The sequence below is a fragment of the Bactrocera dorsalis genome, chromosome 1 (genome assembly GCF_023373825.1).
Source record: "Bactrocera dorsalis isolate Fly_Bdor chromosome 1, ASM2337382v1, whole genome shotgun sequence".
Taxonomy (NCBI): domain Eukaryota; kingdom Metazoa; phylum Arthropoda; class Insecta; order Diptera; family Tephritidae; genus Bactrocera; species Bactrocera dorsalis.
In genome coordinates, this window is record NC_064303.1 from 69,395,617 (window position 1) to 69,418,451 (window position 22,835).

At 37.8% G+C, this 22,835-nt stretch overlaps 1 protein-coding gene across 3 annotated transcripts in view; it reads right to left on the reverse strand.

The window, feature by feature from the left end:
- Positions 1 to 1,122: 1,122 nt before the first annotated feature.
- LOC105233475 (homeotic protein caudal) overlaps positions 1,123 to 22,835 on the reverse strand; it is a 128,588-nt gene continuing 106,875 nt past the window's right edge. For 2 of the 3 annotated variants that reach the window (XM_049445970.1, XM_049445969.1), the window contains one exon: positions 1,123 to 1,731. In XM_049445970.1, coding sequence (XP_049301927.1) covers positions 1,274 to 1,731 — 458 coding nt within the window. In that variant the 3' untranslated portion in view covers positions 1,123 to 1,273. The remainder of the gene's footprint in view (positions 1,732 to 22,835) is intronic. The other variant, XM_049445971.1, reaches the window with a different exon arrangement.

A 22,835-nucleotide genomic window follows, 5' to 3' on the forward strand; every position in this document is an offset into this window, starting at 1 on the left:
CGGTACTGTTAAAATCTACTAAAAGCGCGATAAATCAATAACTAAATATGCCAGAGATATTAAATTTTACCACTGAGATGGTATGATAGAGCTTTATGAAAGCCAGTATGAAAATTGGACGATGGACATGTCATCGCTCACTTATTGGTGAAATCCCATATCTTGGGACCCGACCAACCGATTTCGACAAAATTTAGTGCATGTAATTCTCCTTACATCCTTATGTCACATTGCAAAAATGAAGTCGTAAACAACCACGCTTACTTCTCCTATAGCACAATTATAAATTTCACAAATCAAGATGCAATTAATATAACGGGATAAAACTTTGCACAAATAATGTCTCTAGTGTGTGCCACCTTATCACCATAGCTTGTTGAAATCCAATAAAAACTGTTCAATTCCCTAGGTACTCAAAATTTAGGCCCCAGTACCTATAGTTCAATTTAAGAGAGGGTATTTTGTTCATAACAGTGTATCTTTGTGCCTAGACTAGATACATTTGTGCAAAAGCTTCGCCTAGCCTCTATATAACTAATATCAGGATTTTCGAAAATTCGGCTGATTTTACTGATTGGTTTTACACCTCAAAGTCTTTGCAACTGGACAAGTTGCAAGAGTATAAAACCGTTCGGGTGCACCCGAACTTAGCGCTTCCTTACTTCTTTATTATTTTTTTCTTTTCGTAATCCTTAATGCGTTTGCCATGGTCGTCATCAAAATGGGATCTCTTGTCCGAAGCTTCTTCTTTTCAGTGGGACGTTTTATACGTGGCGGGTCCCAACCAATGAAAAAGAGAAAACAGCTTCGGATAATAGCCAGTACACAACTCTGAGGAGGGATGATTCGCCGTCTCAGTGTGAGCTGCTTGAGCCATCTGTAAAAGAATCGTTTCTGGCCACTCCCAAGTGAATGGCACTCTGCTATAACCGCGTAAGCGATGTCTACGCTACTAAAGAAGAAGTTGGTGCATGAATCATACATTTTTTTACTAAGCTTAAATTGGCTTAGATATGACATTCCCATGCCGTTTATATGTATGTATGTTATAGTGTATGCTCTAATATACGAGTAAAATGTGTGTAATAATAGTTGAGGCAACAAGAATAAGAACCCTTTGAGTGTATTTTGTGTTTTCTTCTATATTTAGATCTTTATTTTTAAAAGTGTTTCGGTTGTTTAATACGGTTCAACTACTACAAAAATTTTATTGTATGTTTTGCAATATTGTAATATTATATGTTGACTATTTCAAAATATGATTGCAGTATTGTCAAAGTGGCATTGATGTTGCTACAGCTGCTGACAACGCTGTATGTTGTGTATGCACTGGATGTGAAGGTGGGGTTCCTACTGCGAACGGATGGTGATGACTTATGCGGTGCAAGCCAATAGTTGGCATATTTATAGTCGTCATTGAATGTAAAGTGTGTTGGAGGTGAAGCCCTGGTTCTATTTTCGGCTTTGGGACAATTGAATTCGGGTGGTCACATTGTGAAACTGAACCAGCTAGTATGGAAGTATCAGCATTTTTTTTGTTTTGCTTTCGTTCTTTAGCTCTTCTATTTTGAAACCAAATCTTCACTTGCCTTTCTGATAAAGAAAGAATTTGAGCCAGCTCAGTTTTACGACGTATAGTTATGTATCTTGATGTACAATATTCCTTTTCAAGTTCTAATCGCTGAAAATCGTTATATACCACTCTATATTTATCCTTCGTGCGAGTTTTGCCTGAAATAAAAAAGAGATCGTTCATAATTGAATTAATGTAAACAATGGGTTTGTTTTTTGAAGTGGTATTAGCTACTTCACAAGTTGCTCTCAAAATTACAAAACAACGGAGAAACTGAAAACTAGCAGAAATTTGCTCGCAAGGACCTAAATGTTTTTCGAATAGAATTGTTATTTTAACAATTCGAACCTTTTATAAAAAACAAAGCAAAACCAGCTGATAATTTAGCCAGCAGAAATAAAAATAGCAACCCCAGTAGAGATGAGCGACATTGCGATTTTTAAATCACTGTGATTTCAGTGAGTGCTATTTTTAAATCACTGTGATTTTATATTGCTATTGCGATCGCAACTAAGTCGACGTTCAAACGTCGTTGTTGTTGTTGTAGCGGCAGATTCTGCCAATTTGACACTGTTTGGCCGAATAAAAGTCCGGGTCTGTTCCACTTACCACTTACGTAGGTTTTCCGCCTTTCTTTTCACTACATTTTCGCAAATATTGGAGCGGTTCGGCTACCTGACACTTAGAGCGTATTGCATAGTTCATTTGTATGTTGGTATGATGGTTTCACACATTTCTTAGAAGGAATTACCATTAGTGTGGTTGATAATTTGTTTGTTTAGAATACCCGCTTTTAATATTTTCAAGACCAAATAATTAACGCGAGTTTCCTAAACTTCAAACCGCTATGACGAAAAATAGCATATACGATATATACAAAACCCTGAAGAAAGTTGTTACTTTTCTGCTATTTGCTATTGTGATCGTAATTCACAGGTTCGAACTGCTATCGTAAATCACAGGTTCGAACTGCGATCACAGTTTCGAACTGCGATCGCAATCACTGGTTCGAACTGCGATCACAGTTTCGAACTGCGATCACAATTCACTGGTTCGAACTACGATCACATTTTCGAACTGCGATCGCAATCGCAGTTCATAGAAGCGAACTGCTATTTATAAAAAGTGATCGCAGTTGCGATTTGCGATTTTTCAATCACAGTGAAAAAATCACCGGTAGTGAAATATCGCTCATCACTAAACCCCAGGCTTTTCTCAGACTCTTACGCTTTCAACTTGTACTCTCTTCTGTTAGTTTTCTGGGCTAACCGAATGGTTTTCTTGCCAACTATATTAATGTGAACTAGTATGTAAATGTATTCAGTTTTACTACATATTAGGCTGTCAAAAAAGTCTTGCGGTATTTTAGCTAGCTGGCGCTGAAAGCGCGTAGTTCTAGTTTTATTCGTCGCATCGGGTCATGCTATACCTTTTTGGAAAGCTCATTTCAAGCGCTAATATGTGTTTGATTGATTGTCGTTTCTTTTAAGTCGTTCGTGAGTTATAGCGTCGCAAACATGGAGCAAAATAAAGAGAAAATACGGCATATTTTACAGTACTACTACGATAAAGGCAAAAATGCATCTCAAGCCGCCAATAAAATAATAAAATTTGTGCAGTTTATGGACCCGATACAGTTTCCATTTCCACCGCACAACGATGGTTTCAACGTTTTCGTTCTGGTGTAGAGGTGGTCGAAGATGCGCCACGCTCCGGAAGGCCTGTCGTCGAAAATTGCGATAAAATCGCTGAATTGGTCGAAAGAGACCGGTATAGTAGTCATCAAACCGTTATAAACCATTTGAAAAAGCTTGGAGTTACTAAGAAGCTCGATGTATGGGTGCCACACGAATTTATTCAATAAAAATACCGCAAGACTTTTTTGACAACCCAATATAATACAATTATGTATTTTTCTTAAGTCTTTCCGATTTAGTTTTTAATGATTCTGACTCGTTTACAATCTATTCGTTTATCGTTATAATTATATAGTTTTGTTTACGTAATGGTTATTTGTAATACCTAAAGCTAAGCGAGATAGATATGGAGTTATACTAAATCAGGGGTTGGAATTTCATAGCACAATTGTAAAAGCTGATCTACTTCTTTAAACAAATAATGAAAAATATTTATGAATTTTAATTAAATGAAGTCTTCAATTTCGTGCTAACTGCGACTGTGTACAATTCCTCTCATGCCGACGACTAATCGTTATTCTCGTAATTGATTATGATGACAATACAGTTGAATTCCGGTTGACTGTGTGACCAGCCCTCCGTTCGTGCAAGCAATAACTTAATTATTAGTTATATTTCGTATAAGAGGTTCGAGTTTACAGTTATTTTTATACTTTTCTTACATAAATATATATGTATATCTATAAGAAAAAGATGCTCACTGATTACCACATACTGACCAGTATATATGGAACAAAATCAACCGAATATTTTGAAAAGTATTAGTATTTTTCAACATAAACGTTATTTGGAGGAAATTGCTATAATTTTTTGAGATATATATTTATTAAACCTATTAGGGGCGGGGTCATGCCCTTTTTTTTAATTTCCAGTCTGCAGATGCTTCTGGCTACTGCGATCCTTGTATGAATTACAGTTTATATCTTATTTTGAAGCTTAGTTATAGTACTTTGCCGATTTTCGTTTTATGAAGTCTTGTAGGCGTGGCAATGATCCGAATACCCCATCTGCAATACCAACCTCCCTTGGTTGAATATCTCCAAACTACGGGATAGACAATCATCGCCATAAACTTGTTTCATCAATTGAAACGTTTCAGTAAAAGTTTTACCAATTGTAAAACAAAATTTGATGTTGACTCTTTGTTCGGAGCTCATTTTTGCACCGATAACACAAACATACTGAAAAGAAATGTCATGTCTCACTGGATAATCGATAAAGATAGGAGATTCTAACGCACCAGTCGACATATATGTAGATGCCACCAGGGGGCACTAGATTGAAAAAGTCCTGTTTACTTTGGAACACACCTTGTAGGAAAGTTCCAAGTTTCAACAAATATGTTAATTTTTAATAAAATTAACGTTTGCAAGGAGAGGGATCAGACAGCCAGTAACTCGAAATTTAACTCGTCTTGTAATGTGGGTATTCCTTGAATAGCCGGTTAAACTTCCGCTTGTTCCGATTAGAAAATACTAGATAGGGAGTATTTTTTTTATTATTACGGAAGATAATTGAATAAAATATTTATCTTATTTATAAAATAGATTAAGAGAAATTTTATTGTTGTATTTGAATTTAAAAGTTATAGTAAAATGGCAATTAGATTATTGGCTAAAAACATTTGTTTAGAATGAATAAGTCCATCACGTCGTTTTTACGGCACACATCTTTAATCTTCCATGAAAGTCTTTAACTCCCTTTTCTCTTGCCGCCTCAAAGATCTCTTCTTACGTAACTGTTCTCACATTAACCCTTCAACTCCCACAATTGGCCATCCTGTTGTCGAAGTTGTTGATACGTCGCAGCTATAGTTGTTGCCCTGATGGGACCTGCTATGTTTTTGAGCTTACCTCCATCTTAAATTATCTTGTTATTGTTATTTGATACGGTCTCAGATATTTCTGTTTTGGTTAAAGACTACTACTAATTTGCATGCGTTTGAATGCCACCAATCCATCGATGTTATACTGATGTGCATCTGAGGTTCAATGCGTTATTTGTTGAATAATCCGGATTAATCCAGGAGTTAGTGAAGATAACTCTGTTGCTAACTACCATTTAATCCTCAAAATTTTACAAATTTTGATCTGATTAAGTGCGCAGTTAATCCGGATTAACCCTGGGGTCTGCCAACGCTATTAGTCTGTGATTTCTTGCTGAATTTCTGACGGTTGTGTATTTGGGAATCATTACTTCTTCGCATCTTTGCGCCAATCAATAAATACAGAAAGTGATATAAATGACTCAGGAGCTGCAGAAAATATATGTGAAATATATGAAGCGGAACTTTTATTGACTTGACACATTCTAATGGTTAATTCAGTTCCGTAACATCTTAATTGCGTTGACCTGTTTCAAACGAGCACCAATTCTATGTTCAACGGCTAAGGCGAACTGTTGTAACAATGGAATCCATGTTGCTAAACATATAAACAAGATTTCTTCGCTAATGTTTTCGTGAAAGCGCTACAGTCCGTGACTAACTTACTATAAATACGCACTGAACTTAGTTACCGCTTTTGCCACTGCAAGTATTTAGAATTCGTAGCTTGTGAAAACTCCGAATTTTCTAACCCCGCTTTTTATGCAAATTAAAAGCTCTTTCTTCTTGATATCCGATTTTGAATGAAACCTTTTGCTTAGCTATGTCTGTAAGATCTTTGGCAATAACAGAATAATTTAATTTAGAATATAAACTTTCTAAAATGGACTAAACCCAGAGACCTAAAGGTTGTCTCGGCATCTGTGGTACTTTATAATTTAAAACGGCTTCTATTTTTTTCCGGTGATCTGGTAACTTTGTTTTTCAACAATTACCATTTTAAACGATTAGCTGTAAACCGTAGTCTCGACATGTGTTCATTACTAACTCAAGATTCTTTACTGCTTCTTTTAAAATGTTTGATTGTCTATTTTTATGTCGTGTTTAAAATAATCATTTGGTTATATTTAGACTTCGTTTAAGCATAATTTCAACTTTTCATCCACAGATGGGAGTGATTGGACGACTGCCACGCCCAAACACGCCAGTAACCGAAAACCTATATCGAAAATTTGGCCTAGATCTTATATAACTAATATTAGGATTTTCGAACATGGCGTAGCCACAACTTCGGGCGCCCGGGGCCAAGGATGTTCTGCCGCCCCCCTTTATCTACCTACCTACAAGTTTCATGAGGTGGTTCGAACAAAAGTGAATTTTTACAAAATATCTGCGATATCTATATAAAGGGTGATTTTTTAAGAGCTTGATAACTTTTTTTTAAAAAAAAACGCATAAAATTCGGTTCTTTATTTGAAACGTTAGATTGGTTCATGACATTTACTTTTTGAAGATAATTTCATTTAAATGTTGACCGCGGCTGCGTCTTAGGTGGTCCATTCGGAAAGTCCAATTTTGGGCAACTTTTTCGAGCATTTCGGCCGGAATAGCCCGAATTTCTTCGGAAATGTTGTCTTCCAAAGCTGGAATAGTTGCTGGCTTATTTCTGTAGACTTTAGACTTGACGTAGCCCCACAAAAAATAGTCTAAAGGCGTTAAATCGCATGATCTTGGTGGCCAACTTACGGGTCCATTTCTTGAGATGAATTGTTGTCCGAAGTTTTCCCTCAAAATGGCCATAGAATCGCGAGCTGTGTGGCATGTAGCGCCATCTTGTTGAAACCACATGTCAACCAAGTTCAGTTCTTCCATTTTTGGCAACAAAAAGTTTGTTAGCATCGAACGATAGCGATCGCCATTCACCGTAACGTTGCGTCCAACAGCATCTTTGAAAAAATACGGTCCAATGATTCCACCAGCGTACAAACCACACCAAACAGTGCATTTTTCGGGATGCATGGGCAGTTCTTGAACGGCTTCTGGTTGCTCTTCACCCCAAATGCGGCAATTTTGCTTATTTACGTAGCCATTCAACCAGAAATGAGCCTCATCGCTGAACAAAATTTGTCGATAAAAAAAAAATAAAACACATTTCGAACCGAACACTGATTTTGGTAATAAAATTCAATGATTTGCAAGCGTTGCTCGTTAGTAAGTCTATTCATGATGAAATGTCAAAGCATACTGAGCATCTTTCTCTTTGACACCATGTCTGAAATCCCACGTGATCTGTCAAATACTAATGCATGAAAATCCTAACCTCAAAAAAATCACCCGTTATTTGTTACGATGTCGAGAATCAGTACGTATGGTAACACTTCTCGGAGTTCCCAGGCCGCAAGGAGAACACGAAATAGCAGAGCACGTCAAAGGGAAAGTGTTATTGAGAGGGTATCACCACGAAATAGACTGCTGCAGAGTAGCACGCACCAGTTAGAAGATGTCAATCAAACATACAATCAGCAAGAACGATTGAGAAGAAGGGAAGTTCACAATCAGCAACAACGATCTAGAAGAAAGGAAGTTCGTGCTCGCCAAAGTGATGAAGTAAGATCACAACATGCGATTATTCGACGACAACAGCGGCAACATCTTTCTTTTGTGAACTTTGAACGGGCAGGTTTTCGATATGATCCAAACATTCAATATAGCGCATCTGTTCAAATCGGTCAGAGGTCATTAGTTTGTCAATATTGCAATGCAGTCAAATTTAAAAATGAACCGTTGCCAGAATTGCTTCCACCACCACAGCCATTGTTCCAGCTGCTTTACGGTGAATCTCCTCACTCGAGCCATTTCTTAAAGCAAATTGTAAATGAACAAAACTACAATCCAACGTTTAAGGTATTTTTGCCAAACAATATTCGACAGAAACTACAGAGCTTTCCTCCAATTATACACGTTCATGGGCAAATGTTTCATCTCGCTGGATCGCTGTTGCCGCATCCAGATCAAGAGCACAAATATCTCCAAATTTACTTTCTGGGAGATTCACATGATGAAGTAAATCGGCGTTGTGCTATCTTCAATACAACGAAAAGAGAAATAATCGAACAATTGCAGCAAATTTTACACGAACACACTGGCCTCATTAAACTGTTTACGATTTCGTTGGAACGTATGCCAACAGATGATCATAGTATAATCATACAAGCGGACAAAAGACCAACAGGGTCACATGAAAGACAATATAATGCACCTACAGTTAGCGAAATATCAATTGTTGTTGTTGGAGAAAATTTGCAGTCGCGTGATATTGTTATCAAACATAGAAATCAAAACGCACTAAAACGGATATGTGAGACACATCGGTCTTACGACGCAATGCAATATCCGCTCATGTTCTGCCGTAGAGAAGACGGATATCACTTAGGATATAAGATGATAAATCCGGTGAATGGTTAGTAAAAAAAAATTTTTGTTTGCTACTTCATATAAGTAATTTAAGCTTTTAGGTGTCGAGACAAATAAAAAAGTCAGTTCAATGAAGTTTTACGCATATCGAATGATGATTCGCCAAAACTATGACAACCATTTACTGAGATATGGACGGTTATTTCAACAGTATGCAGTTGACATGTATGTATGTTAAAGTTGAGACAGAACGACTTAATTACATGCAATACAATCAGTCGAAGTTGCGATCTGAAGAGTATATTCACTTAAGAGATGCAATGAATGGTGATGCGGATATTACAGATATTGGTCGACTCTATATTTTGCCATCGACATACATTGGCAGCCCTAGACAAATGCATGAGTACTCCCAGGATGCGATGACTTACGTGCGCAATTATGGACGGCCGGATTTGTTTGTTACATTAACTTGCAATCCAAAATGGCCAGACATTACGAATCTATTGCATTCCGGTCAATCACCAAGCGATTGCCACGATGTTACAGCACGCGTGTTTAAACAAAAACTCAGATGTTTGATGGACTTTATTACGAAACAACGTGTATATGGCACTGTTCGATGCTGAATGTACTCATTGGAGTGGCAGAAGAGAGGTTTGCCCCGCACACACATTCTTCTTTGGATGGTGGAGAAAATTACACCTGACCAAATTGATGACATCATTTCCGCCGAAATTCCTGATGTTGAAATAGATCCAGAGTTGCACGAAGTGGTGATGGCCAATATGGTTCATGGGCCATGCGGAGAACACGATCCATCTTCGGTTTGTATGTCGGACAGTAAATGCAAAAAACGCTGTCCCCGTGCTTTTATTTCGGAAACTCAAACTGGAAACGACGGATACCCTCTCTATCGGCGTCGCTCACCCGCTGACAATGGCAGAACATTCATCACTCAATTGAAAGGAAAGAATTTCGTGGTTGATAACACATGGATCGTTCCATATTCGCCAATTTTGTCTAAGGCATTCAAAACACATATAAATGTTGAGTATTGCAGTTCAATAAAATCAATTAAGTATGTTTGCAAATATGTCACCAAAGGAAGCGATATGGCGGTTATTGGCGTTGAACGAGATGAAATTAGCAAATTTCAAATGGGCAGATATGTGAACTGCAATGAAGCAATCTGGAGAATATTTTCGTTTGCAATTCATGAACGCCATCCTACTGTTGTGCATCTGTCAGCTCATTTGGAGAATGGCCAGCGAGTTTATTTCAACGCAGAGAACATAGTACAGCGAACGGAAATACCACCAGCAACCACTTTAACAAGTTTCTTTGCAACTTGCGCCAGTGATCCGTTCGCGAGAACATTGCTTTACTCGGAGATGCCTCGGTATTATACATGGAATGCATCGTCTTTCCCCGGCGCAACATAACCCTGGCGGTTCATTTTTAAATTTGACTGCATTGCAATATTGACAAACTACTGACATCTGACCGATTTGAACAGATGCGATATATTGAATGTTTGGATCATATCGAAAACCTGCCCGTTCAATGTTTACAATAGAAAGATTTGTAAAAATTTTGTTAAAGTATACACAATGAATTTAGGAAAAATCGTTCATATTCTATTAAAACCAATACCGGTGTAATTTTTGAAATGAAAAAAAAAATCTATTTTGGGCAGAACGAAGTTTGCCGGGTCAGCTAGTTAAATATATAAAATTTAAGAACTAGAAGCGACACAAATTCTGAAGTTCCAAAATTCTCACAATACGGTTTTTGAGGAAATTGATAGTAAATTTACAAGACATCTTATTAAAAACCATAGAAGAAACCATTTTCGCTTTATATCTTGCTTTATATCTTGTATACTTTTGACACAATTTGCAGGAAGTTTTGCCCGAATCCGAGTTTTTAAATACCATTTTTGAAAATTTGAAGAAATAAAAGTATTTGTTACATTCAAAGCATAGTGTAACTGTGAGAGTGACATATCGCGACGACAGAGAAAAATTAAAGATACTGATTATTTTGTCACTCCTACGTCGCAATGTGTCGCTCTCACAGTTTGCCCAAATAAGCCAAAAGATATAAGACAAATTCAAAGACTGAAGAGTATTCGAGTAAAAATTAATATTTTTCATTGTTATTCAGATTATTACATTGTGAGTGTACAACTCTTTATCTTTTTTAATAAATTTTGTAAAAAAATTTGTTGAAGTTTTTTTCTGAATATTAAAAAATAAGATCGTTTTGGCGCCCCCAAGACGAAGCGCCCGGGGCCCCAACTGCGAAGTCTTGACTGTTAACAACCAATTGTTGATGGCGCCAATTGGTCGTAACGTTGCGATGCACATAGGAGCATTTACCCTCAAATATAGTACAAAATTAAAAATTACGAATTTCAGCGAAAGTACTCAAAATTGATTTTTTTTGGTACCTAAATAACCGTTCTACAATAAAGAGATTGAATGAATGACCTTCAGGCCGCTATATTGGCACACAAGTAGTCGGAACCTAGACTTCGTTCAGAACGCACGTGCTTATTCGCGAAACTCTCTATTGTTCTCGAAATTACAAGTGGTTTTTTTATTGTGTGAACGGAATTCTTGAAAATATTTTTTATGGATTCCGGACAAGATGATATGTATTTAATACTAATGATATAAAAATTAATTTAGTTGATGTATTATTATGTTTTTTCGGGAAAACAATGAATCATTAAGAGAAACTATTTTTTTTTATTTTTTAGAAATTAGTGTTTTTGTTATAGTGTCGGGCGAGGTCGAGCTATGACTTATTTTTCCTAGTAAACTACATGGTTTCACTTAACATGTAAGCTTAAACATTTTCTCAGTCTTTCCCCCTTTAAAAAAAGGACGTTGAAAAAGGTTGGTCAGTTGCATAAAATGAAATCCTGCTTAATTATTCTATACAGCTGCTATATAGATGATATAAGGGGGCTCTATCGTAGCCGGTGAGAAAATTGGACAATGGGCATGGCACCGCCCACTTTCTGGTGAAATCTCATATCTCGGGACCCGACTAACCGATTTCGACAAAATTTGGAACGTAACATTATTTTCATTTTCCTGTGTCACTCTGTGAAAATTAGCGAAATCGGACATAACAGAGTATCTTTGCGCCTAAAATAGATACAATTGCGCGAAAACTTGACCCCTTCAACACATTCATAAAGTCACTTTAAATAATTTTGTCCGGTTTTTGAGACCAAATGCTCCTATGTGCGATGTGAGAAGTTTGCTGTCTCTCCAGTGCAGCACGGTTCTCCTCACTCGGTTTTTCCCTCGGATCCCAAACCCAGTGCACAACCTTGTAGCTCGCCTTCAAGCGCTGCGCCATATACTATATAAAAGAATCGTTTTTGACCCCTCCCAAGTGAATGGAAATCAGTGAACTTTCTCACATGCGTGAACTTCTACACATGACTTCATCCTCTTGTATAATAGATATTGGAATATATTCGTTTATAACCCGTAAATCTTTAAAATCTTCATAGCTAATGTGTTTACATGATAAATGAGATTTCCATATACATATATATCAAGTAAAAGTAGGAACTCTTCTCTCGATACGAGTATTTACGTTAATAGTGAAAGGGAGAAATTTGTAGACTAAGTTTTCCCAAATTATGAGAAATTTTACTTCAGTTTGGTTGTATGCGCTTATTATTGTTTGTAGTATATAAAATACATTATAAGTGTATTAGGGAATATAAAAAAACCGTTTAACATATTTATATATATGTAATTATTATAAAGGGTAGGTCATCTAACGTTTTAAATTTAAATTATCTATATTTCGACTTTGGAAACGTCAAATACCATTCGGAAAGTGACAGATATTCAGTAAAAAGTCTAAAAGTCTATTCACTATTCTACAGTTCACAGATTGGGCAGAAGATCGTTTGACTGAGGATGGTCAATTTTACCGAAAAATCATCTTTTCGGACGAGGCTTATTTCCACCTCGATGGTTATGTTAACAATTGTCGAATTTGGGGCACAGAAAACCCGCACGTAATCGTCGAGAAGCCAATACACCCAGCACGAATCACTGTATGGTGCGGATTTTGGTCTGGTGGAATCATCGGCCCATTTTTCTTCGAAAATAAAGAAGGAACCGTAACCATCAATGGTGAGCGATATCGTGCAATGTTAACCGAATTTTTCTTCAAGCGAATTGAAGAGGAAGACTTGGGCAACAGTTCCAGCAAGACGGCGCTACGTGCCATACAGCAAACGCTACACTCAATCTTTTACGCCCTTCGAAATTTAAAATTGTATATAGCCCACCCTGTACATACTTATTTATGCAATTATATTTACAATGTGCGTTCTAAAGTAACAGCCCTCTGGTGGCGCCATCTATAAGTCGACTGGTGCGTTAGAATCTGCTATCTTTATTGATTGTCCATTGAGAATGAACTCATGATTGGAAGCTAAGTTATTGCGTTTTAAGTGTCAGTATGTTTGAGTAATCGGTGCGAAAATGAGCTTCGAACAAAGAATCAACAATAAATTTTGTTTTAAAATTGGTAAATCTTTTATCGAAACGTTTCAATTGATGAAACAAGTTTATGGCGATGATTGCCTATCCCGTAGCAGAGTGCACGAGTAGTTTCAATGTTTTCAAAGTGGTCGTGAGGACCTAAATGACGATCAACATGTGGGTCAATCAAAATCCGTGAGCACCGGAAATTCCATCGGGACTGTACGTGAATTCATCAAAAATCAGCCGAAATCATGAATGTAATTCATGGAAGTGGAATTGAACATCTCCAAAACATCGATTTATCGCATTTTGACTGAACATTTGGGCTTACGAAAGGTGTGTGCACGGTTTGTTCGGCACAAATTGACTGACGACCAAAAATTGCTTAGGATCCAACATTCGATTCGATGCTTGTGACCAAAAATCACATTTTAACCATTGATCACTCCCCGTATTCTCTTGAGATAGCACCGTGCGACTTTTTCCTTTTCGGAAAAATGCATTTCCCCATGAAAGGAAAGCGTTATGCAGACGTAGAGGCCATTCAAAAGGCTTGCACCGACATACTGGCAGCCATACCGTCCGACGAGCTAAAACACTCGTTCGACACGCTTTTAGGCCGTGTTAAAAGCTGTATTGAAGCAGAAGGAGACTATTTAAAAAACAAAAATTGATTTTGCCGAAAAAACCATTCGTTCTGTTGTTTTTTAGTCATGTTTTCTTTGGGACGCTATTTAATGACATATTTCAAATATACATTTCATTTGTACTTAAAATATTTATTTTCTATCTTTAACACAATTTCTAAAAGTGCAAGCGCTAAAAATAAAATGTTTAAATTTTCATAATTAGGGAATATACTTATTAATTCAGTTTTATTGAATATTTCTCAAAAACTGCTGTCATAATTATGAGTTACTTTATTGTTTTTAGGTTTCAAAAAGGAAAAGAAATGTTGCTCTAAGTTAGAACGAAATAGGGACACAAAAATTATTGTGATAGCTATGCATTGTCTTAAGAGTATTAGCATTATGAAGGAAAATATGCATCTTTGAAAATGCCAAAATTATCAGAATATTAATATTTAAAACTATAATGCTCTCCAGAACCATGTAGGGAGTCTGTAGATAACAAAAATTCTTATACCCGTATAAATTAAATTTTCAGAATGCAGAAATTAATGTGTAAGGAATTGATTGCAGTATGTCACCTTTTCTATTTTTGTTCCTATTTAAAAAAATTGAATTTGGTGTTTTGATAAAACATCGTTTCTCGATGGGGAAAATATCGTTGCAAAATAGCTTCTTCCCATTCTTCACAATTTTCAATTACATCAAATCATCTTTAAATTTCTACTACATAAATACAAGTAAAGCACAAGTCACGATATGTGACTAAAACTTTACACAAATACTGTATTTTCATACAATTGGTTTTGTTAATGAAAATGCGAGAAATTGTTTGCAATTAACTGATATAACATTTAATACCGAATTTAAAGGTTATTCAGTGTTAACAAAAGAAATCAATGGTTAATTAAAAAATTTAGTCTCAACTGCAGCCTGTGAACGTTATCGACGGTATGATCGTTTTCCCATTGCCTACATTGCTAAATAGACTAATTGCTCTCGGTTTCTCAATTCGACCAATCAGAATGCGCCACGTCAGTTTATGCGTAAGCAAGTAGGACTTAAAATAGTTGCTCACGCTTTGCTTATAAGACCAATCACAGCGCGCCACGTCGGTTTATACGTAAGCAAGTAGGACTTACGAGGATTACGTGAGTCAAGCTGCCAGATCGTCCGTAACACTCCCCCCCGGTATATTCTGCTGATCAGGGTGTACCGAATTAATCACATCTAGAACGGCTATTTTGGCGGCAGGTCTCTCAAAGATGCCACAGGCTGTTTTCAAAGTGGCACTTCTGACCTTTCCATCATCACTCCTTCGTACTTGGATCACTTTGCCTTTAGGCCAGCAGTTCCGGGGGTTACTAGGATCAACTATGTACGCTATATCACTTCGATTGGCTTTACATCTGTAAACCACTTGCTTCGCTTGGTAATGGTGGGCAAGTACTCCACTATCCAACGTCTCCAGAAGGCGCTTGCTAGTTGCTGCGATGTTTGCCAGTTATGACGCAATAAAATGTTCTCAGTAACTGGTTCCGCGATTGGCTTAACTCCACTGGAACTACCTAACAAGAAGTGGTTAGGAGTAAGTGCTTCTTCCTCTTCGTGGTCGATGGGGACATAAGTTAATGGCCGAGAGTTAACCGTCATTTCCGCTTCCATTAAGACTGCACGAAGGAGTTCATCACTGGGACGGCTAGTTGTCAAGATATGTTTAAGCACCTGCTTTACTGACCGAACTAATCGTTCCCACGCTCCGCCCATATGTGGCGAAGCGGGTGGTATAAAGCGCCAGTTGGTTGCAGCAGAAGTAAAGGTTCTTGTGATATGATTTTTATCTATCAGATCAAATGCTAACTTCAACTCCTTCTCAGCACCTTTGAAGTTCGTACCATTATCACTCCATATTTCTGCCGGACTACCTCGGCGCGCCATAAAATTACGTACAGCTAGAATGCAGGAGTCTGTCGAGAGCGAGTATGCGATTTCAAGATGCACTGCTCTGGTTGTTAAGCAGGTAAATAACACTCCGTACCTCTTTTCGGTACTTCTTTTGACCGTAACCAGCAGTGGACCAAAGTAGCCAACGCCTACGTAGGAGAACGGTCGACTAAATGCTGAGGTCCGGAAGGCGGGCAGAGAGGCCATCATAGGTGGCCGAGGTTGAGATATTCTGTTTTTACAATGCTGACAAATGCGTCGAATCTTATTGGCCACTGTTCGTAGTTTTATAACCCAATGGAATTGCCTTATCTCATTCACCACTGTTTCCAAATTTCTATGATGGTACTTTACATGGAAGTGGTTAATGATAAGGTACGTAACATGATGATTTGAGGGCAATAATACTGGATCTGGTCGCCCTGTTATCTTAACTCGATAGTGATAGCTTCAGAATATTGCTGGATTTGTCAACTGGCTTTCCGGCTTCTAGAGTTGCGATAGAGTCTTCGAAGTTGTCGTGTTGAGCCTTTCTCCAAAGAAAACATTCCGCTTTACGAAAATCTTCAGTAGTTGGTCCATTACCAACAGGTTGATTATCTCGAATAATGCTTAGCCAGACCCGAACAGAATACATTGTCATAGCTGTTGCACGAAGTAGACGGTTCCAAGTTGAAAATCTTAGTGGTTTTGGTACTACCTGATGCTGTTTTGAGGTTGGGTGATGAAAGCCAGTAAATTGTGGACGCAGTTCTTCACTTCCGGTTGTTAACTCGGCTATAATCGCGTAAGCGGTGTCTACGCCAATTAAGAAGTTCTTCACTTGCAATGCATTGCAATTCGTCAGGCATAAGCCACTTGTCAGGCGAGAGGTACAAGAATGATGGCCCTTGTTCTATTGAAAATTTATTTCCTAACGGGGTCTTTTCTGTTCTCGTTTTTGTTTTGTTCCAAATATTCGCATAACTGTAGGCTTTCGAATTTAACACATGTTTTAGCAAGTGCAATAATTACTATTTACCTATTTTTAAGTACAATTTTTGTTGAACTGAAAAACTTAAATATAAAATTTTGTAATAAGATTTGTGACTTAATTATTATTATTTGGTATATGTTAAATAAAAAAAAAGTAATTTTGGTCTGTTAGTATATGTTTTAGATCTTTACAATTGAAAAAGAAATTGTCCTATATCAAAGCGTTTATATGTGTAATCCAATGTTCCGTAGAAAATAAGTGTGGTGGATTCGATGGGATTCGATTCAATGTTTGTGTAATTTGTTAAAATATGTTGCGGTCTACGTCTTGTCCAAAAATTGGCTGCAAGTATTGCAAGTTACTGTTTTTTTTTTCCTTTTTTAAATACTATGGCAGAGTCTAAACGCACGCTTTTTTAATATGGCACGTGAACCAGTACCAACAAAAAAATTTCTAATGGTTGAGCATATAGTGAAGAGCAAACTCGCAAAATTCAAAAACAATTAAGAAATTTCATAAGCAAACTTGTAAAAAAGTGGAAAGAATGTCATAGGGTTATGTCAGTGTTCGAAGAACGAAATAAGAAATGGTTGGATGAAAATATATTTTTTTCTAAGCCAACAGTTCATCACCGTATACAAAAACCTTTTTCAGAGTGTACAATGAAAACTCAAAAAAAAAAAAAAAATGCATCAGTTGTTAACGAAACACCTAACCAAGAGTTAGTGGTAGCGGCAAGCGTAAGTCTTTACAAAGCTGGAAAAAGAAATGCTTCACAGGTTGTTTCAAAATTGTTTGAAGAAATTTCGACTGCTTCGAAAATGCTTAAGGCTGTAAGCTCTGAACAAATAAATTCCGTATACACCTGAGGAAGCTTTATCTCTTTATATAGATGACGGATACTCAAGAGGTCGTACAAAATAATCCAATATGGTGCCAAAGAACTAAACTGCAATATTTATCCAAGCTACGATATTTTACTTAAGGCTAAAACAGAGTTTTACCCCAGTGGCATACACGTAACTGATGGCATGTGGGTATGCAGTTAACATAGAGGCTTTTCGCATATATGCTTGGAATACAGCAGAATTATTTGTTCCCGAATATCCTTGGTTTTATATGTCTCCATCTGTACATAAAATATTAATACACGGAGCAGATATTATTGAAAAAGTTTCGCTACCAATAGGAATGATGTCAGAAGAGGCACTTGAGACAAGAAATAAAGATTTTCGCAGTTATAGACTGAACCATACGCGAAAAAACTCAAGGTTGAATACAATGGAAGACTTAATTCACACTCTTTTAGTTTCTTCAGATCCTATTATTACATTTAAGTCTAAAAGCACCTCCAAGTACTCCAAAAATCACACTGAAATAGATGATGAGGTCAAAAACCTTCTTTTACATACCTGGCCATCGAATTACGAACGGAGAGCATATTCAATATTTTTAATTTTTTTTGACAATGTTTTTAATTTGTGGTGAAAGTTACAAAATTACAACCTGGGTGGCATCCTTTGCCTATATTTCTACTGTATAATTAACGGTATAATATTCGAATAAGCTTGCCTACTTTATAGTTATCGGCAGGCAATTATTGTAACCGTAGTTTTTTTATCACTAGTACATAAACGTGGACGCGTGTGAGTGAATATAAAGCGAATAAAATTTTAGATTTTGGTGAAAATTTTTGTTTTTTTGGGATTATTTAAAGGTTAAAGAAAGAGCGTAAGTAAAAAACAAGTTAAAAAATCTTTATTAATTACTGAGTGTGCCTAATCAATGTTTATTCAACAATTAATGTCCTTTTATAGAGAATGGGTAAAAAGCGCTACATACAAAAAGAGAAAAAAGTGCAAGCTGTAGCTTTTCTAAAAGCTGGAAGTTCCAGTTATTCCACAATAGCCAAAAATCTTGGAATTTCTAAGGCATCGGTGGCTGAATTGGCAAAAAATTAAGCGCGGGGTATGATGAAGCGGCTGTTTTCGGAAATAACAGGAACAACTGCAAGGGCCTCCGGAAGACTACAGACAGGGAATACCGGTTGATTGTTCGAAAAGCTTTGCAAGTTCGTACCGCAACTTCTGAAAGCATTTTAAAAGCAGTTAGGGACTGTGATGTGGAAATTTCGAACCGTACTTTGCGTAGACGTTTTTACGAAAATGGACTGAAGTGCAAGAGGCCTGCTAAAAAGCCGAAATTAACTCAGCTGATGCAGAAAAGACGTGTTTTATGGGCTAAGCTGCATAGAACCTATGACGCCACCTATTGAAGCAAGGTAATTCACACATTTTTATTACGTCTAGAGGCCGTCACCCAAGTGGAAAATTATGTGCGGAGGAGGAGAGGGGAACGATTTTCTGAAGCTTGCATTATTCCTAGAGTAAAGCATCCTCCTTCAGTGATGGTTTGGAGCTGCATTTCAGACGAAGGATCCGGCCCAATTCACTTCGTCGAAGACACGATGCGCTCTGACCAATGTTTTGGAAAATATTTTTTTTTTTCCATATTTGAAAAGGCTAAGGTATCCGGCAAGCGACTATACGTTTATGCAAGATGGTGCTCCTTGCCATACCTCCAGAGCGAGCATGAATTGCATTAATTCGTTGAACTTGGATGTGCTGCCATGGCCTGGGAATTCCCCCGACTTAAACTCAATTGAAAATTGTTGGGCATCTCTGAAACGCAAGGTCTACCAACGAAAAAACACAACAATTGCAATTCTCAAAGAAAAAATCAAGGACGTATGGGAAAATGATGTTGAGTTGCATACAAAAATAAAAAATTACATTCGTAGTATGCCTAATAGGATCGCAGCCGTATTAGCGAATAAGGGCAGTGTTACCAAATATTAAATATATTTGCAATTAGCGTCACGAAGACAAAAAAAATATAATTGTTGTATCAATAAAGCCGAAATAAGTTAAATTACGAGCGATGGTTTATTTTTTATTGCTGATCAAACTTGAAACTGTTCGAAAATGTTGGCCGTTCGTAATTCGATGGCAGTAATTCTGAGAGCTCCCACTCTGAATAGTTTTTTTAATAAAACATAAAAACATATAAATAAATAATTAACACATATTTTTAGAATAAAGTAATGCATTTTTTCATTGTATTTAAGAAGCTATTAAGAGAGCGCCGCTAGATTGACCATTTCTCCCTGATCAGTAAACGCATTTATCAATGTGGATTGAGTGCGATTCGATAACATGTTTGGCGAGGCGAGCACCTAGAAGTGCTGCTTTCAGTTCTAAACGAGGTATGGATATTAGCTTCAATGGCGCCACCCTTGTTTTGCTTGCGATCATTATACAGCTAACCGTATCGCCATACGAGTATCGAAGGTAACGAACTGCTGCGTAGCTAGTTTCACTTGCAACAACGAACGTGTGTAATTCGATTTGTGGAGCTCCGCCAAACAGAGTTCCCATATAGCATCTCGGAATTCTTAGACTCTATACTTTCGGAATTAGTTTGAGCCATCTTAACCACTTGGCAAATTGGTCATCAGGGATTGGAACATCCCAGTTCTCCATAGCTCTTGTAGGATAACCTTTGCATATATTACGTAGAAACTGATGAGTCCAAGAGGATCGTAAATAGTCATGATCAAACTCAAAACCTCGCGCTTAGTAGGCCGCCTTTGATGAAGAAATATGTCAGAATCTCTATACTTAGCGGACACGCGAAATGTGAAATGGTCGTAGACGTAATCCACCACATGCCTAAAACCGTTTCAGTAGGCAGTTCACGATCAAGATCGAGATATAGCTCATCGAGCGGATTCTCATTTAGGGCAGATAATACTCTACTCGATTTGGACAAAAAATTTCTTAAATGAAAGCCTCCAAGTACATGGACATGACGAACGTCTTGAGCTAATTTAATAGCTTCATCTTCGGTGTCAATCCTTTCAAATGTTTGAATTGTAATCGTAGTTTGTTAGCGTCGAGCGATTGAGTAGGTAACTGGAGTTTCTTGACAGAGCGAACACCTTTAAGAGAAAATTGCCTTTGCCCATTTAGAGCCGATATAGTCAGGTCGGCTACGACAAACTCGTTCTCGTACTAATGTGTGTCATCAGTCCAACGTAGACAGAGTGGTTGTGGTGTTCCTCTTACATTCAGCTGTTTTAAAAGCTCTTCGTCGATGAGTGTAAGAGATGAGCCATCATCTATGAAGGCGTACGTTGATACACTTTCCTGACCAGAGTGTATGACTACTGGTAGTATTCGAAACAGTGTGCTTGCCCCTGTTGCTATATGCGCATTAATGTTGGAAGAATGCTCTTTGGCTATTATTTTGACATTATTTGATGCTTTCGTAGCTACAGTTTGATCGAATTCCAAGTTGTGTAAAAGTGATAACTGCGTGTGCATCTGTTAACGCCGCAAGGTTTGACCCAATTACATCTATTCATCGAATGTGTTTTCAAACATCGACGACATAATTTTAGTTTACGAACTACTTGCCAACTTTGACTTCGTGGCATTACTTTGAAAGAGGCACAATTAAAAACTTCACTACAACTTCCATCGCAAATGATACATCTTACCGAACTAAAAGTAGTTCACAAATTTGGCGTTGCAGAACACTGATGATCAATTCTGGTCTACCAAATCTCATTTGAAGAGTGGCGATAACTTGATTGACTCATGAAGAGTGCAATAGCAGATTTTTAACAGCCTTTAGCGCTGGACCTTCCAACGCCTGTCGCAGTCTTAGCAGATTCTCTTCGTCAGAGATTCCGCAAACCTCTGTAGTTTGATTGTAAGCGGCATAAAACATCGGCCACTCGCTGGGTTTCCCATCATATTTGGGTAATTCTTTAGCAAGGCTGTTATGAGAAGCAACTTGCTCCCGAGTCAATCGGCGAGAAGTTGAAGAACCAAACGACAAGCTGTTAACGCGCCCAGCTGTCGGAAAGGTTGTATGACCTGGTTGTGGCAAAACAGTCTCTGGACTGAGTGTTGAGTTCCGTCGCAACTGCTGTTCAAGTGACTGTATTCGGTTCAATAATGATTGAAGAACCGGTGTTTGAATATCAGCTTCACCTTGTTGACCCGTTAACCGTTGGAATACTATTAGGTAGTGAAGACCCACCATTTGTAATACCGTTTAGAACAGGAGCGGTAACATTAAATGGCGCCACAAATTGTGGTGGCAGCTGCAGCATTTGTGGTGGAAAAAGCGCCTCATCCCTCAACCTGGTTGAGATCCTAAGCATTGAATGTTGCCTTTCGTCCATGTCGTCATCAAAACCCATTGCATCTATGCGATCCAAAAAGCTATGCTGTTCTCTTAATAAAGCCTCCCTCTGTCGTAAGATTTCGCTTTGCTCTTGTAGCAACTCGGCGCGACGGCGGAGACCGAGTGAACCAAAAGAATTTGAGGAGTGAACAGGACTTATGATTTCACTTTCTTGTAGATGTGCTTGTTGGGGTGATACCGTGTACACCCGACTTCCATTTGGAGGAGCTGCATTTGATACGCCTGCGTTCGAACTCTCAGCGTGTGTCACAGGAATGCGCTGATTAGAAGCCCGATCAGTACCACTATTATCCTCCAGGTTGCTCACAATTGGAAAGCTGGTTGAGGTAGTGAGATTGGTGGCTGCAGCGCAATTAGGACCAAGAACGAAATTGGCAGGTGCAGCAGACGATACTGAATTACTCGCGCGCGACATTATAGTTTACGTTAAATATAGTGCGCGATGAGGGTGGAATAAATTTTTTAAGATGTTAATAAAAATGCGAGAAATTTTTTGCAATTAACTGATATAACATTTAATACCGAATTTAAAGGTTATTCAGTGTTAACAAAAGAAATCAATGGTTAATTAAAAAATTTAGTCTCAACTGCACCCTCTGAACGTTATCAACGGTATGATCGTTTTCCCATTGCCTACTTTGCTTAATAGACCAATTGCTCCCGATTTCCCAATTGGACCAATTAGAATGCGCCACGTCAGTTTATGCGTAAGCAAGTAGGACTTAAAATAATTCCTCCCGCTTTGCTTATTAGACTAATCACAGCGCGCCACGTCGGTTTATACGTAAGCAAGTAGGACTTACGAGGATTACGTGAGTCATGCTGCCAGATCGTTCGTAACAGGTTTCATGGATAATGACTTTCTAATAATTATGTGCTCTTCTTCTTTACTGGCGTAGACACCGCTTACGCGATTATACCGATTATATTATGTTCCCTTAGGACAAAATTCGGGTTAATAGCTCCCTATA